Genomic DNA, 22,776 nt, shown 5'->3' with positions numbered 1-22,776 from the left:
CTGGTTGAGCTCTCATATGATTCCATCCCAAACACTTGAATGCAACTGCAGAAGACCAAAAAGCAAGAGTTGCTCAACTGAGCCCCATCACCCTACAGATGAGTGAGGGAGAAGTTATCTTAATTAAGCCTCTTAACTTTTGAGGTGAATCGTATGCAGTGATAACAGAAGGATTCTCTTTCCCAGGACTTTAGAATTTGGTGACTGATGACAGCACCCTGAAGGGAAGACCAAAACTCCTGATGAAGTGATGCTTTTCCAGGCCACCTTACTTCCTTCTGCCTACACTTGAGGTCCAGGTGTCCAGCTCCTCTTTAAATGTCATGAGGTACCCCAGCATCTTTCATTCTTGGCCTCAGCAAAAAATTTTAACAAAGTCCAAACTTTGAAGTGTGAGCTCATTCATTGATTTATTCAACAAATAATTATGGAGTGCCTAGCCTATACCAAGGACTGTTCTAGGTTCTGGGGATATTAACTTGAAGATATTAATCTACATGCAATTGAACATGGGTTTGGGGAGTTGGAGATGCTATGGAGAAATACATGGGCTATATGTATGCAGCCCTGATAAATTTGTTAAGCAAAAATTGAGAGTTTATTCACAGTGTTGTGCATGCTGCTTTTTGCAATGAGGAAGCAGGGAAATAATTGTCTAGAATTATGTGCAACAAAATTCATTCAGTCCTTAAAATGAGTCTGTGATTCACATGTTAGTCTCTAGGGGAACCCTATAATCATACATAACAGTATTATTTTACAGATGATCAGAGTAATCGATCAATGGTTTAACAAATTTATATTAAAACCTCTGCCTGTAAGAACTTCATCATTAAAACCATAAGGTGGTAAATGACAACAGAAATGCAGCAGAGGGGCGCCTGGGTGGCTCAGTGGGTTAAAGCCTCTGCCTTCGGCTCAGGTCATGATCTCAGGGTCCTGGGATCGAGCCCCGCATTGGGCTCTCTGCTCAGCAGGGAGCCTGCTTCCTCCTTTCTCTCTACCTGCCTCTTTGCCTACTTATGATCTCTTTCTGTCAAATAAATAAATAAAATCTTTAAAAAAAAAAAAAGAAAAAGAAATGCAGCAGAGATGCCAGTGGTGGCTTTTTTTTTTAAGATTTTTTTTTTAAAGATTTTATTTATTTGACAGAGAGAGAGATCACAAATAGGCAGAGAGGCAGGCAGAGAGAGAGAGGGGAGATCTCTGAGCAGAGAGCCCCATGCGGGACTCGATACCAGGACCCTGAGATCATGACCTGAGCCAAAGGCAGCGGCTTAACCCACTGAGCCACCCAGGCGCCCTAAGATTTTTTTTTTTTTTTAATTTATTTGACAGAGATCACAAGTAGGCAGAGAGAGAGGAGGAAGCAGGCTCCCCGCCGAGCAGAGAGCCCAATGCAGGGCTCGATTCCAGGACCTAGGATCATGACCTGAGCTGAAGGCAGAGGCTTTAACCAACTGAGCCACCCAGACGCCCCCCAATGGCTTCTTTTTAAGTGAGCTCCCTTAAGTACCAAACTCAAAATCTCAGAGATCAATGAATTAAGGCTGAAGAGGTTTTAATTGCATATAGGACAAGTTAAGATATTGATAAAGTACCAACCTCACTGAATCATTATATATGTAAAAATACTGGATTTATGTTTGATATAGAAACAACTAGGGGCACCTGTTCAGCTCAGTTGTTAAGCATCTAACTTCAACTCGGGTCATGATCCCAGGGTCCTGGGATCGAGCCCCAAATTAGTCTCCATGCTCAATCTCAGCGGGAAGTCTGCTTCTGCCTCTCCCACCCCCCCTGCTTGTGTTCCCTCTCTTGCTGTCTCTGTTAAATAAATAAATAAAATCTTAAAAATACAAAACAGAAAACTAATTGGGGGCACCTGGGTGGCCCACTTGGTTAAGTGTCTGACTCTTGATCTCAGCTGAAGTCTTGATCTCAGTGCGGTGCGTTCAAGCCTCATACTGGGCTCTACATTTACAAAAAAAAGGGGGGGGTATGGAGCCTACATTAAAAAAAACAAAAACGGGGGCGCCTGGGTGGCTCAGTGGGTTAGGCCGCTGCCTTCGGCTCAGGTCATGATCTCAGGGTCCTGGGATCGAGTCCTGCATCGGGCTCTCTGCTCAGCAGGGAGCCTGCTTCCCTCTCTCTCTCTGCCTGCCTCTCTGACTACTTGTGATTTCTGTCAAATAAATAAATAAAATCTTAAAAAACAACAACAAAAAAAAAGGAATTGAGTTTTTCCTCTTAGCCCTCAGTCCTCCCAAAAAGCCTACCCAAGGATTTTCTAAGACATGAAGTGACAGCATCTGTCTCTGTTCAACTCCTATATATTTTCCTTCACTTAGTTTTATATGGTACCGTAAAATCTGAGAGGACCTTCCTATTCCTGTCCGTAAACTGGACAACCCATACTCTTACTAGGACTTTACCAATCTCCTGCCCTCACACTGTCCACTAAAGGGTAGCACCCAGTGGATTAACCATTTGTTGTCTTAGAGGCAGAGATTACATTGTGTGAATTAGGTCAATTTCTACATAACTCTTAACTGTTGTCCCACCCACCCACCCTATTCCCTATGTCAGCCAAAGTGATCTTTTGAAGACAAATCTGATCATATACTCCCTTGTTTGATTTTATATCCTTACGCCGCCTCCTCCCCGCCCCCCAGCCAAGCCTGGCTTTACATTCTTTCTAATAAATATTCTACAGATCTCAACTTAATGCTTTTTCAGCCAACCCAAGCCTGACTCCAGACGAGATTGTGTAACTGGCATTCTTAAAGCCACTCTTCTCCTCTGTGACCCTTGTCCAAACATTATTGTCAGTTCTCCATACTAGACTGTAAGCTTAAGGGCAGTGTCAGGTTTGCTTCTTTCCACCATTCATAGAGCCTGGAATAGTGGCTAACACATAAGATGATGTTTTAAAATGACTTTTACTGTCATTAGGAAGGCTGCTTATAGTTACTTTCAACAAATATTGCCATCTATCAAACATAACATTAAAGGTCATTATGTGGTAGCTACTAAAAGCTCTATCTAGTTCATTTGGTTATTCCATTAAGAAACTTCTAACTTGGCAAATCATTTGTATCAACCCCACTACCCCGACTACTGAACCAGATCTCTCAAACCATTCAGTACCATTTTTTTCATCACCCACTTTTTCCGTAACACTCAGCATATTTTCATCAAATACGTTAACACAGGTGACCTCTCCATTATTACTTCCTGTCTTCATTTGAGTGTACCCTACTGCCCATGTTTTCCTCAAAAGAGCAAGGACATATGGTATTACAATACTGTGATTTTCCACTGCCCTTTCCTGCCCCTTCTAGTTTCAGACATCTCCCCAGACACTGCATATTATCTCCTGCATATCCTCAAGAGAACTAGCTGCTTTAGCATTTTCACTGTTGTAGTTATTTGTATATTGCCTCACGGTTTATAACGTGTTGACATGTTTCATCTTTGTAATTCTGAAAGGTAGATCTTGGTGCACCTTTTGCACAGAAAACAAGGCTCAGAAAACTTTGTCTGGTAAGTTAACCACCATCTGTGGACTTGGAATCAGACTCTCTGAATGATCCTTTTACTAACCAAACTCCCAAGTCAACTATTCACCTTAAGTCCAGTCATTTCTTTCTAAAGACAGTAGGGGTACTGCAGTGATTCTCAAACATGTATGTGCATTAAACTCCATTACAGCGTAGGGAAAATAGTTATTAAATATTCCATCACAGCCAGGGGGTGAGGAAAATGAAGACATGCTGGTCAAAGGATAGACATCCAGTTGTAGGAGGATCTAGTTTTGGGGATCTCGTTAACAGCACATTGACTATAGCTAACAGTGCGGTAAGTGTGTACTTGAACGTTGCTATCAGACTAGACTTTAAATGTTCTCATCTCACCCTAATAAAAATGGTAATCAGGTAAAGGATGTGTCCACTAACCTTACTGTGGTAAACATTTCACAATGTATCAAGTCATCACACTGTACACCTTAAACTTATACAATGTCAATTTTACTCAGTAAAGATGGAAAAAAGTCTCACCAGAGAGATTGGGGTGGAACCAGAGTACTGTTTTGTAACTATGTGGTTCATGTTATTTTGCCTCATTTTGGGCTCACCATGATCTGGTTATTTGCTATCATATCTGCTTCTCAAAATTCGCCCCTTTATTCAGATTTTATTCTACTTCCTCAAACAGTAGTTCCAGAAATTGACTCGTGTCTGTAACCTACTCTGTGTACCTTACCTGTATGTCCTGAAGATATCAGAGAGGAAAGTAATGTGAAAAAATCATGTAACTAACCAAAAAAAGCACTATACCAATATAAGCTGTTATTGTTTCTAATGGCTGATAAAATATCATCAAAGAAAAGTGTTTCCATAAAAGTTTTATTTATCCCCACAACAACCCTGTGAGGTAGGGTGATCAGGGCATTTGAAGATGAGAAAACTAAGTCTACATTACTTGTTCACGGCTATACTGCATAGTAAATATGTAGAAATTAAACTGAGATTTTTTTTTTAATATCCATGACTTTTATATTGATTCACATGGAAAAAGGCAGAGAGAATATTAACTCCCCCCTACCTTAATGCCAAAAGGACACTACCTTGAAAAATCCCATTTCAAAAGATGATAGTATTTCATTGCTTATTTCTACAAAGATTTATAAAATAAAAAAATAGTGAAATATCTTACAGTTAATATATATAATGGTCTCATTCAGGGATGTCCTCCAGCTATATATATGATCAACTATTCCAAGTGCTAGAAATTCAAACTCTTAAAAAAAGTATGAGACAAGAATGATAATGAGCAGTAGCCTGAATCTTCTTTATTATTCCTCCATGTATCTTGAGTAAGTTGTGAAATCTGATCCCAGTTTAAAACAAAACAAAACAAACCAACAAAAAACTACCACAGAGACATCCGGTAAACCTTTATTTAGTTGCCTATTCTCAAACCACTGCCACATTACTTAAAACAGTGATTTCCCAAAGCTGGCTATTAGAATCACTTGGAGAGCTTTAAAAAAACAAAACAAAACAAAAAAAAACCCAAAAAACAGAACTCTCAGGCCCCACTCTAGATCCACTGAGACAATTCTGTAGGGCCTAGGCCTCAGGAATCTGTATTTCATAAGCTCTTCAAAGTAATTCTAATGGTGAGGTTTGGGAACCACTGATATATTTTAAAATACTAATAACAAAACCAAAAAGTAACTAACTGTAAACTTGCTGCTCTCTTACCCCTTTTTAAAAATTTCTCAAAACACATTATATCCCCAGAACTCTTGCCTCTGGGCAAGTAATTTCAATTCAAGATACAGAGAAACATTTTATAAAAATGTATCCTAGTGAGTGAGACTTGGATTCCAATAATAATTTAAGTGGCATTTAAATACAAGATACTGAGTTTTGTGGTTCTTAATCTGAAATTTTAAAATGTGTTTTATACAGGTTCCTAGCAGGCTTTCACTTTCAGAAGACAGTAAAAGTAATGACACAATCAAGCATATGAGCACTGAAAAAATACTATACTCAAATATAGCTCATGAGAGGAATAAGAAAGTGAATGAATGACAACCTAAGGCCTTTTGGCCCATACATTTTTGTTCCCAGTCCACTCTTCCCCTATAAGGGGAAATAAAATAAACATTCTTTCCTAGTTGCTTGGCATAGTTATTCAGTGGGTAACTATTAACTAAGTTAATTTAGATACACAAGATTAAAAGAGGTAACAAATAAATACCTAGGAAGACAAAGAGAAGTCAGTTCAGAAAACCTTAACTATCTAAGGATGTGGTATATAACACCATCATGTTAGTACAATTAAATGAAGGCTTCAGTGTCCTTTACATTTCAGCTTTATGTGATTGACACAAGATGTGGAAGAGATCTGGTCCTTATGAAGAATTCTGTGCTCGCTGTAAAGATCTGTAGGAATAATGAAATGCTTTCTTCATTGATGAGATGAAGTCTCTATGTTTTTCAGGCAAGTTGACTGGACAAAACAATTAAAACGAACTTCTTTAGAAGGCTGAATGAAAGTACTATCTGGCTGAAAAAGTCATTGGCCAAAGATAACTTTTTTAAACCATTCTATGTTTAACACTAAAACAAAAACAAAACAGAAAAAACCAACAATAACAACCAAACAAACCAGAAAAACCAGAGAAATGTAAAAAAAAAAAAAAACAATGTACACATCCATTTCACTGACAGGTACAAGAAAATAGCCATTTATAGAAGTTACAATGCTTTCAACAATCCCCCACCCCCGAATTTTGGGAAACAAGATAAAGCCATTGGGTAAATAAATATACATACTAGCTAATATAAAACAATTATGGTTTCAAATCGTTATCAACTCTTTTAAGACTCAGAGAAATATGGTGATATAAATCTGATTAGGGCTACATATATTACACAGAATTAAAAAATACAACTGATTTAAACATCCTAACAATAATACAAATATTTAAAAGAATGTCTTAAAAGCCAGACATTTATCACTGGAAATATCACAATTGTAGTATGTACTTCAGATATGTAATGTGTATATAGGTCACTTTTGCTGTGTCTTATCAGGTATCTGTCTCTCCTGCATTTCCTACGGTCAGTTTTTAAAGAGTTAATGTTTCCTGCATGACCTGAAGCAGTTGGGCACATCTCAATTCACAAAATAGACACCTCCACTTAACTAAATGGAAGTGTTTAAGATAACATTTACCAAAAGCTAAAGAAAAGGGGTAATGAGAAGGTAAAACATTCAAGTGAAAGGAAACTGGATAACTGTCTCTTCATAAATTATTTTAAATTTTTTATTAACAACAAATTTAAAATGACTGAAATCGAATAATGAAGAAAAATAAATTGGTCTCAAGAAATTCTCTCAGGCCATATAATTTCTCTTTATTTCTTTACAGAATCTTGTTACGCTAGATTCCTTTGTCAGTTGACTTAAAGAACTCTCCCAGCATGGGACTAAAAACACCTTTACCATTAATAAAAGATGATTAAAAGTTGGTGTTTATTTTAAAGTGCCCATAGGCATAACATTACAGGTGCTTACATTTCCCTTTCAGTTATGGGAAAGCCCTTTGAGACTGTGTTTACTTAATCAGAAAAGCTTTCAGCAATTGTAATGCATGCTGAAAGCTTAGAACTTGTACAGGTTTTGGGTTTTACTGTTTGAGCATTTAAAGGGGAGCAAGGAGAAATGTAACTAGGTTCACAATTTTGAGCAAGAGCATATGTAAAGGTAACGTATGTACATTTTATTTCAAGAAAGACAGAAGACAAACAGCATAAAGATGCCCAGATGCCCTAAAGATAAATACATTTCAAAGATTCTCATTAAAATGAATCTGGAGTATTTTTTCCTGCAAGCAAAATACCTTTCTTTAAATTAAAACAAAAACAACCAAAACAAACAAACAAATAAAAAAAAAAACCAGTATTCTGAATTGCAAATGCTTTGCTTTTTTTTTTTTTTGCAGAATATCTGCCATGATTATTTTTTTAATGAATAAGGATTTTCCACAAAACAGGCTTGCTCTACATGCTAGGTTTTTTAAACAGTTCAGTGACACAATATGCTAACTACATACACAACAGATAATATAGTAAGAAAACACTCAACCTGATGAAAAGTTAAAATCTTCATTAATACACTGAAAATTGACATAACTCATGCCTTTAAAATCAAAAATACAAAAATTAAATGTTTTCCTAAAAAGATTTCCTTATTTTAAGGATTCATTTGAAAATGAAGCTGCATGTAATTTGTACAATAAGTTGTACAAGTAAACAGGTAATATACATAAAAAATTAAGTGACATACTCCTCAATTATCAGTTGTCCACCTTTAATTTCCAATACTGTACTTTCTTAACAAGCATACAAAATATCAAACTTCTCTTTAGAAAAAGTGCCGTTCTTTGACATCCTTTACACAAAAACAGTCTGAGCCTGTGGCATGTTAATGCAGTCGAGAGGCAAAGCATACTAACTTTTACAAATTCTACCTTCCATAAAAAGCCTCCCGAAAAGGAGATTACACGCCACTATAAAAATATCAACCTCTTGTGGTAGCTGCATTAGAGAACCAAGGCTTGACGACTATTTTCATATAGCATAGAAAACCACTATGAGAGCATATTAACTGCATTGGTGGCTTGGGAGTTTACTGTGCCACAGGATTATGCATAGCTACTGTAAGGTACCAAGACTGTTACACAGAGTTTTAAATTGATTGTAACCAAGAGCATAACAGAGGTACTACCAGCCCATGCAAAATAACTAAAAATACTGAGTCACTGTGCTGAATACTTCATTCCTGGAGAAAACCAAAGGCAGCAGTAACCAAATCAAGCCCAACAGGTGACCAAACTCATTCTCCTCAAAGATTGGTGAGCACAGTGAAGTCTGAGGTATACCTTTATCCATTAAATCTGTGTGCCACTGCAAGATATTACCATTTGGGAACACATGCCATCACAATGGTTTAAATCTTTTGAATATTAGTCATTCATATATTCTTATCTACCCAGTCCTTTGATTTTTTTTTTAAAAGATTTCACCTACAGTAGAATATTACAGAAACAAAATATAAATGCATGTCTTTCTAAATGAAACTTACATGGACTAAAAGTAGAGAATATTTTTAAACAAATATACAATATGCAGGCAGACAAAGCAGGAAAACGGCCATTCAAATGTATAATAAAAAACTAAAAATTGACTATTTCCAGAAAACTATGAAGCGCCTTAACTAAAAGGAATGCATAATGAAAATCTAATCTAATACAGGTCAAAAATGTAAAAAGGTTATAAACCTTAACAGGAAAAATAAAACAACTTTTACTGGCCATTCCTGTTGAAATGAGAATCTTAAAGTAACAGAAAAGTGGCTACAAACCCACTTAGAGCACCAAACAGAGAGAAAATAAAAGTCCATTTTCATCTCTGTTATTATCATAAAATCCTGTGTGACTACAGGTCAAACTGCTGGTGGCAGAAACAGAATTCTTTATAAACTGCAGATGTCCTGTACATAAAAAAATTTCACTGGAGTTGCACTAGTTCTAAAGACTCTTCTGTTTTAGCCTACCTACTGTATGTATTCAATCTGAGATAAAGTCTCTTTCTGTAACCCTTGATTATTATTGGGCACCAAAGATAAGAAAAGCAAGACGGGGTACAAAAATGCAAAATTTCAACAGTAATGGCAATGTTTTTGTCTTAGTCCAAAAGGGTCCTGCATTCTCTCCCCCTTCAGTGATTTGACAAGTCTTTGTACTTAATCTGGGGGCAGCAAATCATGCAAGCGAAATCTGTCTCTGATGTGAGGTCGAACATCTTCATTCTGTGTGGAGAAAAAGACATTTTTAAAAGCCACGTAAATTTCAAAAATATGATTCTCATAACATTCTTCCTTTGCAGAGGAAATACACAGTTTATTTTACAACTTACATTATTTTGTTTGGCCAATATAAAGCTACTATGAAGAAGCAGTTAACTTAAGAATTAAATTTAGACTAAAAAAACCAAACCTGTCATTCAGGTTTTAATTCTGTAAAGAACAATTATGCACTAAAGGGCAAAACCAAAAGACAGAAGTGTTAAGCCACTGAACTCTACTTGATATATTAGGAAAAAAGTAAAGCCAGAATAAAGTTTCAGTAGCATAAGCATGAATTCTAGACCTGAACTATAAAAGCAAAGTGAAATCAATTTGATATTACTAGTTGTGACTTGCAAGAAGCCCAGTGAAATAAAAACACCCAATCTACAAATTTTTAAATATTGATGAGCATGATTTTAATATAATTTAAAAGGTTAGAAAATGCTTGTAATCCTTTTCAACTTTGCCCTAATTTCATACCAAGCTGACTTAAAATGTCAATATAAAGTGTTAAAAAGGTTTGTTTCAGTAGAGTTGAGGCAACAAAAGAAACTTAAGATATACTTACCAGTTCTACAAGCTTCTCCAGAAATGGAATCAATTTTAGGAGCTCATTGTCATTTTTATCCATAAACCAGCTTTCTATAGGGATTCCATTAGATAGCTATAACGATAAATAAATAATTAAATCCTCTTTTTACATTTTGCCTACTTTGTAAAAGCCTGAAAGAGAAATAACAGATACTTAAGAAACGCATGTATATAATAAGTTCCTCTGAAAAGGAATGCCATCAAAGTTTATGCCTGTCATATTCCAACAACTCAACAGTGCAAGAGACCAGATGTTAGGGAATACATCAAAGCCCAACTGGTTTTTCCACGTAATGTCTTCCTAGTATATATGAAACTATACAAGAAAGATCCATTGAAACAAGTTTTGCATTAACATAACTAAAAGTATTACTTCACTGATTCAAGAAATAGCTACTATTAGTCAGTGCAAGGTACTATGAATGAAGGAGTACAGCCAATGTAAAAAGAACACTACCAGAAAGCCTATATTTTTACACATGGATTTTATCACATTCATTTTATTCCAACAAATAGCAGGATAACCTGAAACAGCATTAATGTAGCAAACAGATACAATGGTATTTCACTGAAGAGGAGTCTAGAAACAAGAATGCAAACCATATTTGTTTCATAGTAAATAATCTCTAGGTTGTCTTTAACATTTATGCAGAAATCTGTGTTTAAGATGGAGGACAACTGAAATGATTTTATCCAGGAACCATTAAGAAATTCTTAAAAAACATATTTCAAAATGTGAGCAGTGACCTATTTTGAACATATTTCAATACCATATGCAGTTTTTCCCTTTTCTCGCTTTTCATCTTTTTACTTTTTTACTCGTTCTATCAACATCCCAACCCAATTTCCACCATCCCTATTCTGTCCAGATTTATTGTGAAGGAAATCTCAAACTATCACATGAACATATTCATAATGTAAAACATTTTGCAAGGATGCCTCAGTTCTAGTTCAAGTTTTATTTCTTTAAAAGGCCTTCTTTTTTTTTTTTTAAGACTTTATTTGTTTGACACAGAGAGAACACAAGCAGGTGGAGCAGCAGGCTGAGGGAGCGGGAGAAGCAGGCTCCAGGAAGAGCAGGGAGCGCAACGCAGGGCTTTATCCCAGGACCCTGAGATCATGACCTGACCAGAAGGCAGATGCTTAACCAACTAAGCCACCTAGGCACTCCCCCAAGTTATATTTCAAAGAAACACTGACACAGCATATAAACATACTGACAAAATAGTCTAAGAAATTATTTCAGAATATCAAAGCAAACATATCAGAACATGACTGAGGTATTTTTTTCTTTTTTTAAAGATTTTATTTATTTATCAGAGAGAGAGAGGGGGAGAGAGCGAGCACAGGCAGACAGAGTGGCAGGCAGAGGCAGAGGGAGAAGCAGGCTCCCTGCTGAACAAGGAGCCTGATGCGGGACTCGATCCCAGGGCGCTGGGATCATGACCTGAGCTGAAGGCAGCTGCTTAACCAACTGAGCCACCCAGGCGTCCCACTGAGGTATTTTTAATTCTCAAACATGTTTACAATTACTTAACAACTGCTAAGAATACTATTAACTGATATATATATATATTAGGATTTTATTTTTTTATTTGACAGAGAGTGATCACAAGTAGGCAGAGAGGCAGGCAGAGAAGGAGGGGGAAGCAGGCTCCCTGCTGAGCAGAGATTTCCTGATGCAGGCTCGATCCCAGGACCCCGAGATCATGACCTCAGCTGAAGGCAGAGGCTTAATCCACTGAGCCAGCCAGAGGCCCTGATATATATTTTATAGTCCCTTCTTATTTAGGCCTACTACCCAGATTTTTATCTGTGTTGTACTTAATTGAAAGAAAATTTTCAGGGCACCTGGGTGGCTATGTGTAAGTTAAGCCTCTGCCTTCGGCTCAGGTCATGATCTCAGGGTCCTGGGATGGAGCCCGCATCTAGCTTTCTGCTCAGTGGGGAGCCTGCTTCCCCCCCCTTCTCTTCTGCTTGCCTCTCTGCCTACTTGTGATCTCTCTCTGTCAAATAAATAAAATCTTAAAAGAAAATTTCTCACATGGAACATAACAATTTGGCATTTCTAATTCTGAAAGATAATACTAAACACAGAAATTTCACCAGTCAAAATTCTGTTCTCCTATCATATTCTGTTTGGCAGCATTTGTTCTCACACATATATATTTTTTCTGAATTTGTTTAGCAACCCTCCCTTCCTACCTGATATGCAAAGGCTTGTGGTGAGTTGTCAATTATTATAGTCTTTGAAAGATCTCTTCCAAGGATATTTAAGTCCTTTATATAGTTTCCTTGTACACAAACACAATGTTCACGGAAAAGCCGATGCCTAAACATAAAAATAAAAACAAATTAACTAAGAAAAAAAATCTCTAAAAATTACAACATATACTGAAACATACATACACATACCATAGGCTTTATACTTTAAGCCTTATTATTTTCTCTCACAAAGGAAATTCAAATATAAATGTGAGCCTAAGCTTTGGGCTACAGTTTTACTTTTTAAAAATGTTAGCAATTATTGAAACCTTACAACCAATTATTACCATGCCTTTAAGAACTTCGGCTTATCCCAAAATGTTATATTAAATTATAAAGAGGGATTAAAAACTCTGTAAATTGTTTTTGTAATTTATTTACCCAGGAAAGCTCAGTTCAGATGCAGCATCTGGTTGTCAGCGAGGTCCTGCTTTTTAACCAATTTTCCAGATGGTTGACTGAGGCACAAGGAGGTCAAGTGACTTGCCCAAGGTCACACAGTAAGTCAGTGGTTAGCCCCGCATTGGAACCCAGGATCCTCCTGGCTCCCAGTCCTTTGCTCTAACCAGAAGACCACACAGCCTCCCTATCCCTGTACATGCCAGAATAGAAAATATAAGAAGGAATGTTTCTGTGTTGGCATTTTAAAAAATGTTTTTAGTTTCCCTTATAGTTTTTGAGAAAAGGTGTGGAGGCCAAAACATTCCATCATTTCAACTTTTCCCAAACACCCATCTTTCTTTTAATTTAGTTGAGTGTGTAGATGATCATTTGAAAAAACAAGGATTGAATGAAATGATGAATTCAGATTTAAGTATTACAAATGTAAACTAATGTTTTACCAATGATACTTAACTGAAAAATGCTGTTATCATTTTAAAAAGCTATGAAAGGCTGTATAATAATACTTATAAAACTGTCAAAATTATATCATCTCATTTAGCACTCAAAATGTTAGTCTCCAAATATTACTAATAATACAGATCACCTTGAAATGTATACGTTAATAATTTGGTAAATTTGTCTTGTGTCTTAATCCCACTAAACAATTTTCAGCAGCTAGGGTCTACTCATACCTCTTATTTTTAATTACGGAATTTCAAGAAAGGGGCATTTTCTACCAACAAAACTTGCCATAGCTCTGAGAACAAAACTCAACCTTAAAAACACCAGTGCCAGTGGTGATGACAGTTTTCTAACCAGACAAAACGTATTAAAAATAGTTCTCTTCCTCCCTTTTTATAAAGAACACTTTTAACTAAACCATGATCTACCTCTGTATGGTTTAAAGACCATCCTACTTTGAAAAGGTTAAGACCAGACAAAAGAATTTTCATTCCTGGTTGGGCCTGTAAGATTCCATTTTTATTTGTATGAACATTTATGTTACATATGAGGATACTGGAGAAGCCAGTGCAGCACATAATGCAAGTTACTACTAATGTTTCTTCCCCAATAACAGCAAACTCACCCAAGACAGGAGACAAATGACTATATGTATGTGGATACTAATGATTACTTCAATTAAATTACAATAAAACTCCTCCAGTTATTCAGGAGTCTGACAGTCAGTCAGTAGCAGGTATTTGCAGTTTTACAAAGGAACTACTTTTGCCAGTCATCAGATTTGCATTTGGACACATGAGATTCAGACATCATCGAATTTCTGAGTCTCCCTTGTCTTCAACATAATTCCCTTTAGCATTCTAATGAATTCAATCTACTATTCAAAAAGTTCTTCCTGTTTTAAATTATTCAAATACAACTACATAAAACAAATTTAAACTCCCAAATATTTAAGTTTTATAGAACTAGTTTAAAAGAGGGGCATTAATTTGTAACATCATAATTCCATGACTATGACTTGCCCCCCAGTTAAAACTGAAATCTCTAAGAGGGAAAGGCTGGTATTGCTCACCACTGTTGCATGGAACACTGGAGGTGCTGAATAGAAATTTTCAGAATGAATGAAGTCATCAAAGCAAAATCATTTGTGTACTTTTGTTAAAGTTAGGTAAAATGAGCATGTATTATACTTTCATAAATAGAAAACATCATTTTCATTTCTGATCTGATGCTTGCTTATATGGAAGATAAAATGGAAAGTGACAAGGGCAAATTCTGATCCTTTAGATTAAAAAAAATCACAGTTCTATTTACAAGAAAGAAAATCTAAGTATAGACATCAGAAAATGGCTTTTCGCATAGCTGCAACCACTCAATATCAAAGGTACCATTAACAGTAGAAATTAGGATTTTCCACTAAAAAAATATGGAAGAGAGTATTCAAGAAAATGAACTCCCAGCTATTAAAGTTTTCATGAGCCTTTTCTGGCATCTCTTATAGCTCTTAGTCCAAAAAAAAAAAAAAAAAGATTAACTCTGGCATCTTAAAGAATCCAGCAAGACTGCTAACAGTCTTAATATCTCACTTCAGTTGAAACAAACAATGGAACTAATTTTCAAACTGTTTTAAAATTACCCAAGGCACTCCCACCTAACCAGGAACACACTGCATCTGCTGGCTCAGGACACACACAAGGAACTGAGTCCAGATCAGGATAACTTGAGTGACTAAACCAACTGCAATTTCCAATTAGAGTCATGTAATGTTTTCTTTCCATGGAGGACAAATTTGCTCTTGAAAAAAGCAAAAGAGTTTAATTTATCCTTTCTGTTAAAATTAACCTTTATTTCTCTATGCCATTAAACAGGGGACATAACATGCATTATCTCAGAGACATAAGGAAGTGAAAATATCATGCACACAGTGAAAAATTCCACATACCCCCAATCTCCCCCCAGTCCCAAAAAAAGTGAGGATACAGATGGACTGTGAATGAATATATACATTTGATCTTTGTATCCTTTAAAGAAAGTCTGTCTGGAGTTATATCATTTGGAACTCTTAAAGAGTTTGGGGCTTAAAAAAATTCATTTCACCATTCAACACAACCAATCTCTATATATGCAGCCAAATGAAAATGGCCATCAAAATTAAATAGAATCAAAGTAATTTCATAGATCAGTGTGACAGACATTTCCACTATTTCTTAATTAAATTTACCTGACCAGTTGCTTTTTAGGGTCTAGTATGTTCAGTAACTTGTCTGCATACACCTTCTTAGAAGCAGTAAAAAGAATGATCTACAAATTCAGGGGAAAAGAAGTAATCATTATACATGATCTAAATATGGGTACTGTATTGAATAAAATAAAAATATTATGTAATTAGCTTAAGCATGTTTACCTCATACATCTGAGACATTCGTTCCAGGAATTCCCTGAAGAATGGTCTTAATCTCACGTAAACCTGAAGAAATAACAAAGACACACTTCAGTAAATAAACATACAGAGTAGAAACAACTTATTTATAAGAGATGTTGTGTTCTAACTCTGAATATATTATAATTAAGAAGTTCATATTTTAAAGTAATAGAAAAGTTCACTAAGTACCACTCAAATATATTTCATAAACCAAAAATCACTTAAAACAATCTTTTGGTAGGGAAATAACAGTCATTGTGATGTTACTTTTTAATATTTAAATGGCGCCATACAATGTAATAGAACTTTGTGAAATATTATTTTAGTAAACATTCAAACTAAAAACTGAAGGTTTCCCTTTGAGATTTTGATCCGCCAATCAGCTCCATCTTCCAGCCAGGTAGCATCCATCCAATTATTAGGCAGGCTGTGTCCACCTCTAGCTGACCTGTCTCAATGACCTTCCTCTATATTCAGAATTTCTTCATAACAATCATCTGCTAAGAATACCTTTATTTTCAATCTCTATAAAGATAAATAATGTTTAAGAAAGAGAAGTCTGGATTGGTGGGTTTAAATAACTGGAATTTTTCAGAATTCAGTCTTTTTCTACATTTACTGATTTAGATGTGGCATCTAAATTAGCACTACCAGGCTACTTGAGACTGAAAATATAACAGTCTAATACCAGTTATCAAAACTTACTGGCAATATCAGGAAAAACTATAGTACCCAAAGAACTGTCTATGGCCAGACCACCCTGAACGCGCCCGATCTCGTCCAAAGAACTGCCCTTTCTTATTGTTTGTCTGTTTCTTGCCTACATTTAATGTAGCTCTTGTAATACACTCCAGAATTCAAAAAGAACAGAATTATAAGCCAAGAGCAACCACTAAAATGGATTTAGAGAAGATTTTAAATTATATTAATTTTGTGACAAAATTTTATAAAGACAATTTTATACTTTATACTCAACAGTGATTATTAACTTCAAACACCATGAATAACAAATATTTATAGAAGATGTATGCACCAGATTCACTGGTGCATACCCACTAGTAACTACAAATTCAAAATCTAGGCTTCATGAAATTTAATTGTCATTAATAGACATCCATACAAAAATAATAAAAATGTCGTTTTGGGAATGTTTTGAGGAAGAACAGGGAAATCAAGCAAAGGATTCTAGGAAGTAGTGACCACTGTACTACCAATCTTTATATCCAGGGCCCTCTGGGCAGAAGACAATGTCAAATATACAGTAAATACTTGATTTAAAACAGAAACAAAAACTGTTGAATAAATGAAATAGAATTACCCAAAGTTAAGCAATATAGACAAAACAGAGAAAGAGAAGCAAGCCTATATGACTACATAAGGACAACTACTGAGTTTCCTCAAAAACTAATCATTTGTAGAAGACAAATTCTGAACAATTATTAATATGCTAAGAATATCACTACTCCTACCTCTAGGCTAGAATGATAAAGTATACTTGCTTTGAATCCCTATTAGGCATTTTATTTCAATCTCTTGACTAATCAAAACAAAGTAAAGCCATATACCCCTACCCCTAGAGCAAATAAAAACAACCAAATCTTTGGTATCCAATCACTATCATTTAGGATGAGGCACAAGAAATTTAACTAAAGCTGCTCTTCTAATTAATTTTAACATTTTTCATCCTAAAAACATTTGGTATTCTTTGTGGCCAACCCAGGTAACTGACAGATTTCAGATATATTACTGTCTTAACTGGAAATAACATTTTTTATTAACTATGTGTCTTTTCAAAAATAGATTTGTGATGATTAAGGAAAAAAAATCAATTTAGTCAATACTTTTTTCCAATGACCTCAAGGATGATAAACTATGAACCATTAGTCCTAATTACCAAAATACTTTATTTTTGCATTTTTGTTCTCAGAATCTCTGTTATCACTTGCTCCATACTATAAACTAAGTAAGGTCTCTGTAATTTGGGATTTGTTTCCTCTGAACCCTAACATACTTCCATTTTATTTTAGAGGAATATTTCTATGTAAATGATATTATCCAAGCAGAGGAAGTGGAGCACCATACAAAGGTGACATTTTTAATTTCTTATACATGACTTCCAGATTAAGTCAAAACTATTATTTCATTATACATAGAATGTATGCTACTATATACTATACTACTTTGACCATTCTTAATATAAAAATACATCTTAAAATTTGACATCACTCTCAAAATGTACTTGTTTATAGGAGAAGATGTGGCCCTAAAGATGGGGAATATATTGCTAGACTGTTTCCTTACATGAGAATAGAATTAATTGTTAGCTATAGAAGTTCCTATCCTCAAAACAGATTCACCATTTGAACAGGAAGGTATTTCAGTATTAAAATGTATACACAAAACTAAGGTGGTTAGTGAAAAAGAAGAATATAGAAAGATACAACATTATCTGAGCAGGGGTGGAAGTTATGCTTTGTGCTGCAAAGGCAAAATCTCAGAAAGAAAAACAGAAATTGAGACACAAGGCCAGCAGGATCTAAGTCATTTGGATGGATATATTAAAGCAAAAAATATATAAAAGTCAAACACTAAGTACTATCTAGTAGGAAACAGAAAACAATTTAAGATATGTATAATACAAAGAGACAATTACTTATCCTGTGAGGTCACAGAGATACAGAAATACACAAATGCACAGAGGCATTACAGAAAGCTTCCAAATCTATTCCACAGATAATCTTAACTACATTTATCTTCTCCTAACTTTCTCATCATAAAGATTCCTGTCCTGAGCTGCCTACTTCCTATTTTCCACATTCTTTCTCTATTTAGTATTTCACTAACCATCCTTCTTCAAACTTGTAACTCTTTACAAACTTTTAATCTTCCCACCATTGAACAACATGAAAAAGCCAAAAGTTTAAAAATAATGCAGAATGCTACAAAGAAACAATGATATAAAAATACCGTACCCCCAAAAAAAAAAAAAAATACCGTACCCAAAGATACATCTCGAATAGGACTCACTACTATGCAAAGATATGGATTTATGAATATGTTCAAAATACAAAACATTAAAAATAAAATCTACTAGAATAATACCTGCAAAATAGTGATAAAGGACCTAATCTTGTATATAATCTGTTATGGACTGATTTTACTAAAATTTAAATTTTATATAGAAAAGTAATGAATATATATAACAAAACATTACATTAACAGTACATCAACATTCCTTCATATGAATAATACCTGACAACCTGTACTTACTTTGGTATTAAGACAGTAAGAACATCCTATAATTGTGTATATACATACTCTAGCCAGGCCATAAATGATAAACAAAACCAGATATAATAAAAGCGGTCACCAAAATAACAATCTAATTATAAACTGATTAGAAGTATTTTATGACAGTCGTATTCATGACTAAGTATGTGATGTCAATCTATATAAACTGAGTAATTTCTATTAGTTTACCAAACCTTATCTAATTTTTTTTTTTTTTTTTTTGGTCAGAGAGAGAGAGAGCACAGGCAGACAGAGTGGCAGGCAGAGTCAGAAGGAGAAGCAGGCTCCCTGCGGAGCAAGGAGCCCGATGTGGGACTTGATCCCAGCACGCTGGGATCATGACCTGAGCCGAAGGCAGCTGCTTAACCAACTGAGCCACCCAGGCGTCCCAAACCTTATCTAATTTCATAGATAACTTTAACAGCATGACCAAAAAAAAGAAGAAGAAAGAGAAGAAGAGGGAGAAGAAAACACCCAAAGCAGCCATGCCTTTGTAGGCAAGTGAAGAAAAAAAATTCTTACATGTAAATCTTTTAAGGAAAAATATGTCTTTGAAAAAAAAAAAAGGTTTACTTTATTTTAGAGAGAGAGCTCAAGCAGGGGAAGGGGAAGAAAGAGAGGGACAGAATCTCAAGCAGACTCTGCACGGAGCACAAAGCCTGGTGTGGGGCTGGATCCCAGACCCTGAGATCATGACCCCAGCCAAAACCAAGAGTTGGAAGCTTAAGCAGACACTTAACTGACTGAGCCACCCAGATGCCCAAGGAAAAATATTTCTAAATGGCTGTAAGGAAAGATAATACAACCTTACCATATTTAAAAGGAAATATCTTATTAAAAATTTTTCCACGATATCCTTTGAATTTATTGCTATACTGATAAAGTTTTTGAAATTGTTTTAATTTCATGCTGAACATGGGACTCAAACTCATGACCCCAAGCTCTATACTGGTATAGGTTTAACACAAAACAAAACAAAAGAGTTAATTCAGTGGGGCTCACCTACGTAAGAGTATGGCACCTTTAAATAAAAAGATGATTGGTAAATACTATTTTTATAATCAGCAGTAAGACTTTAAAGCAGTAGAAAACCAATAAAGCTGGGGAATGTGAAGGATGAGATGCTACAAGTAACTGAAAAATCTAAACATTAGTAGACACCATAGGTGTAAAAGTTGACTCTGCCAAGTTGTTAACCCTTCTATACACCTCAGTCTCTTAAAGTGGGTAAAGTAACAGTACCTACCTCATAGGGTTGTTGTGAGGGTTAAATAAGCTAATACATGTAAAGTACCTAAAAGAGTGCCTGGCACACTGAGACTGCCAACAACTATTATTACTATCCACCCTATTATTTAAAAGTAATCAGTCACAAGGAGAATAGCTGGAATGAGTATGATTCTATGGGGCAGAACTGGATAACCTCAACTCAAAAGAGAAAGCTGTACAGCAGCAACCTATACTTTTAAATCGTGTATTGCATCAGTATCAAGCTTAACTATTTAACTTAGTGAACATTTTCTTAGCATCAATACTAGAGCCTAGAGATAAAACCTTCTGTAAAGAGGGTTGCTCAGGCAGGCCCTGCGGAGACCTCAAATTCATAACCCACTGAGTGACATTATAGTCATCCTTTGCTTAACACAGTTCCAACAAGAAGTAGATTGCTGGGGAAAGTATTTGTAGGCAGATCAATCCGGAAATGAATAGGTAAATACTAAAACATCAAAATAAAAAATAGTAAAAACAAAACCCCTAACTAAAAGATTGTTCAAAACATTATACGAAATAGGAATAAATCAGAAAAGGGATTTTCCTATAAAGTCTACATGGGATAAAGTGAAGCTTATGGTATTCATACAGATAAACTTCCAATGAAGCAAAATTTTCAAGTAAAAACTGGCCATTACATACATACATATATATTTTTTATGTGTATGTATATATACACATATATATACACTGTTTATTTGTATGTGTATATATATATAAACTATTGCTGTATTTATATTTACATGAAATTTAATCATTTTAAAAGCAAAAAAAGGTCATTTTAGTAAAACAAAAATGCTGCCTTTAAAAACAAATTCTAAACTGTCTAAACAATTTAATATGCTTAGCAATCAACTGTTCTCCTCTCCCGTTAGCAGAACGTTTTCAGCTGTTGAATAAGAATTTTCCATGCATTTTTAAAATAAACTGCCTCTAATTTTAAGATACATTTACAAAGAATACAAAGAATTCCTCATAAAATACATTTTATCATCTTTGAGAAGTTGATAACTGTAGGTTTCAGCTCTCTTTTTAACCTTAAAAATCAGTAATGAATAATTACAATGAAAAAATTAGTACCAATGACTAACTATACTTACTAATAAGGAAAGTTTCTTTAAAATTACTTTTTAATATTAACCTGCAACTAATTATCATAATATTGTCATTTTAATCCTCCAAACTAAGTGTCCACGGCCCCAAATGTTTTATTTAGGGCACAATTATACATACTACTTTTGTACAACAAAAATTATGCTTTGTGAAGTTCAAAATAAAATGTCTCTTGGTTAATATCAATTTAAGTCAGAGCCTGAGAGAAGGAAAAACTTGATTAGATATTTACTACAAAATTCTTCATTTACATGATTGCTTTTTCTTCATGAAGCAAAAATAATGCTGACTTTTCTACGAAAGACTATAAAGAGGAGAAAGAAGCCACTGATCCTCTATTCCTCTTGTTCTGTAGTACAAAATATTTGAGATCTTGTGAAAATTACTCTATGCTATAAGGTTGCCAGAAAACAAACTACAGTAATGGGGAAGAGGTGGAGCTTCGCTAAACATGGATTTCCCACCCACCTCTCCCCCCAACTTTTCCCATACAAGCAACCTCTACTAATAAAACAAAGTACCCTTTAGTAAGTAGCTCCCTACGGAACCTATCTCTCCTTGAGTGCTTACCACAATCTGATTTCTGGACAGCTGACCCAAAGTTTGATGATTTTACTGATCTTCAGAAAGCCACTGACTGGCTAAAGTCTTATTGGTGAACAGAGTCAAAAATCAGATGCCCCTGCCATACTTTACAGAATGAGGAGTTGGACAGCACAGTTACGTTTGGCTGTACTGTGGTGAAACATATGAGGCATCTTCTTTTTGTCTTCAATTAGCCACGTTTGGGCTGAGTAGCTCTATTACATCTTCAAAAAACTGAGCTCCAGTTCTTGATGGAGATAGAGGAAGGTCATTGAGGAGGTGGTTCAGCTCAAGAGCTAAGTGAAAAATCTGTCTTTTGATTCAGTCCTGCTTGTGGATAGAAGTCATCTTCTGGATGGAAGAGGGAGTGAGATGACCTAGAGTCTTGAATTGGTGGATCTGCAGGAACAGAAACTAAATACAGTGGAGACCTCTTAACTGAGTAACACCACGAGATGGATTTCCTGACAATGTGTCAATATAAGCTAAATATAAAGATTAAATATGTGCACTGGAAATGATCATGCACTTGTTTTTCCAGATATCAAATGCATTTGCACCATTCTATGAATAATACATTTTCCCAATAACTAACTTCTGTAAAATAATTTAGGGAAAAACAACCAATTTAAAGGGGGGAAAAAGACCCATTCAAACAAAAATCCATATACTTTTGCTTTATGAGTGCCATATCCTCACTTTAAAAACTCAGTTCTTTCGAATGACTTATTCCCTCCATCTACACAAACCACAATCTGTCTATCCATATAGTGTCAGCAGTAACATATATCAAATTCTGAGTTTTATCTTTTAGGATTTGTTATCCCCCAGAGAAATGTAGTTCAAATACACTTAATGTAGTAAATTGAGGCTTGAATAATCGACCTGCTCAAAAATTCTGAGAACTGGATTAAGTAAGTTGAGTCCTACTTATCAATTAAAGAGAGTATATACCATTAAGG

The 22,776-nt window shown here is 35.2% G+C and overlaps 1 protein-coding gene across 8 annotated transcripts in view; it reads right to left on the bottom strand.

The window, feature by feature from the left end:
* Positions 1 to 4,392: 4,392 nt before the first annotated feature.
* Positions 4,393 to 22,776, bottom strand: part of CTDSPL2 (CTD small phosphatase like 2) — an 82,871-nt gene continuing 64,487 nt past the window's right edge. For all 8 annotated transcript variants that reach the window (XM_004751285.3, XM_045067620.1, XM_004751281.3 and 5 more), the window contains 5 exons: positions 15,536 to 15,598; positions 15,353 to 15,432; positions 12,226 to 12,352; positions 9,998 to 10,093; positions 4,393 to 9,390 (listed from right to left, as the gene is read on the bottom strand). In XM_004751285.3, the coding sequence (XP_004751342.1) occupies positions 9,325 to 9,390; positions 9,998 to 10,093; positions 12,226 to 12,352; positions 15,353 to 15,432; positions 15,536 to 15,598 (432 nt within the window). In that variant the 3' untranslated portion in view covers positions 4,393 to 9,324. The remainder of the gene's footprint in view (positions 9,391 to 9,997; positions 10,094 to 12,225; positions 12,353 to 15,352; positions 15,433 to 15,535; positions 15,599 to 22,776) is intronic.

Source organism: Mustela putorius, unplaced genomic scaffold (genome assembly GCF_011764305.1).
Source record: "Mustela putorius furo isolate JIRA1106 unplaced genomic scaffold, ASM1176430v1.1 tig00003898_pilon_pilon_pilon, whole genome shotgun sequence".
Lineage (NCBI taxonomy): Eukaryota > Metazoa > Chordata > Mammalia > Carnivora > Mustelidae > Mustela > Mustela putorius.
This window is presented reverse-complemented; position numbering and strand designations above follow the sequence as displayed.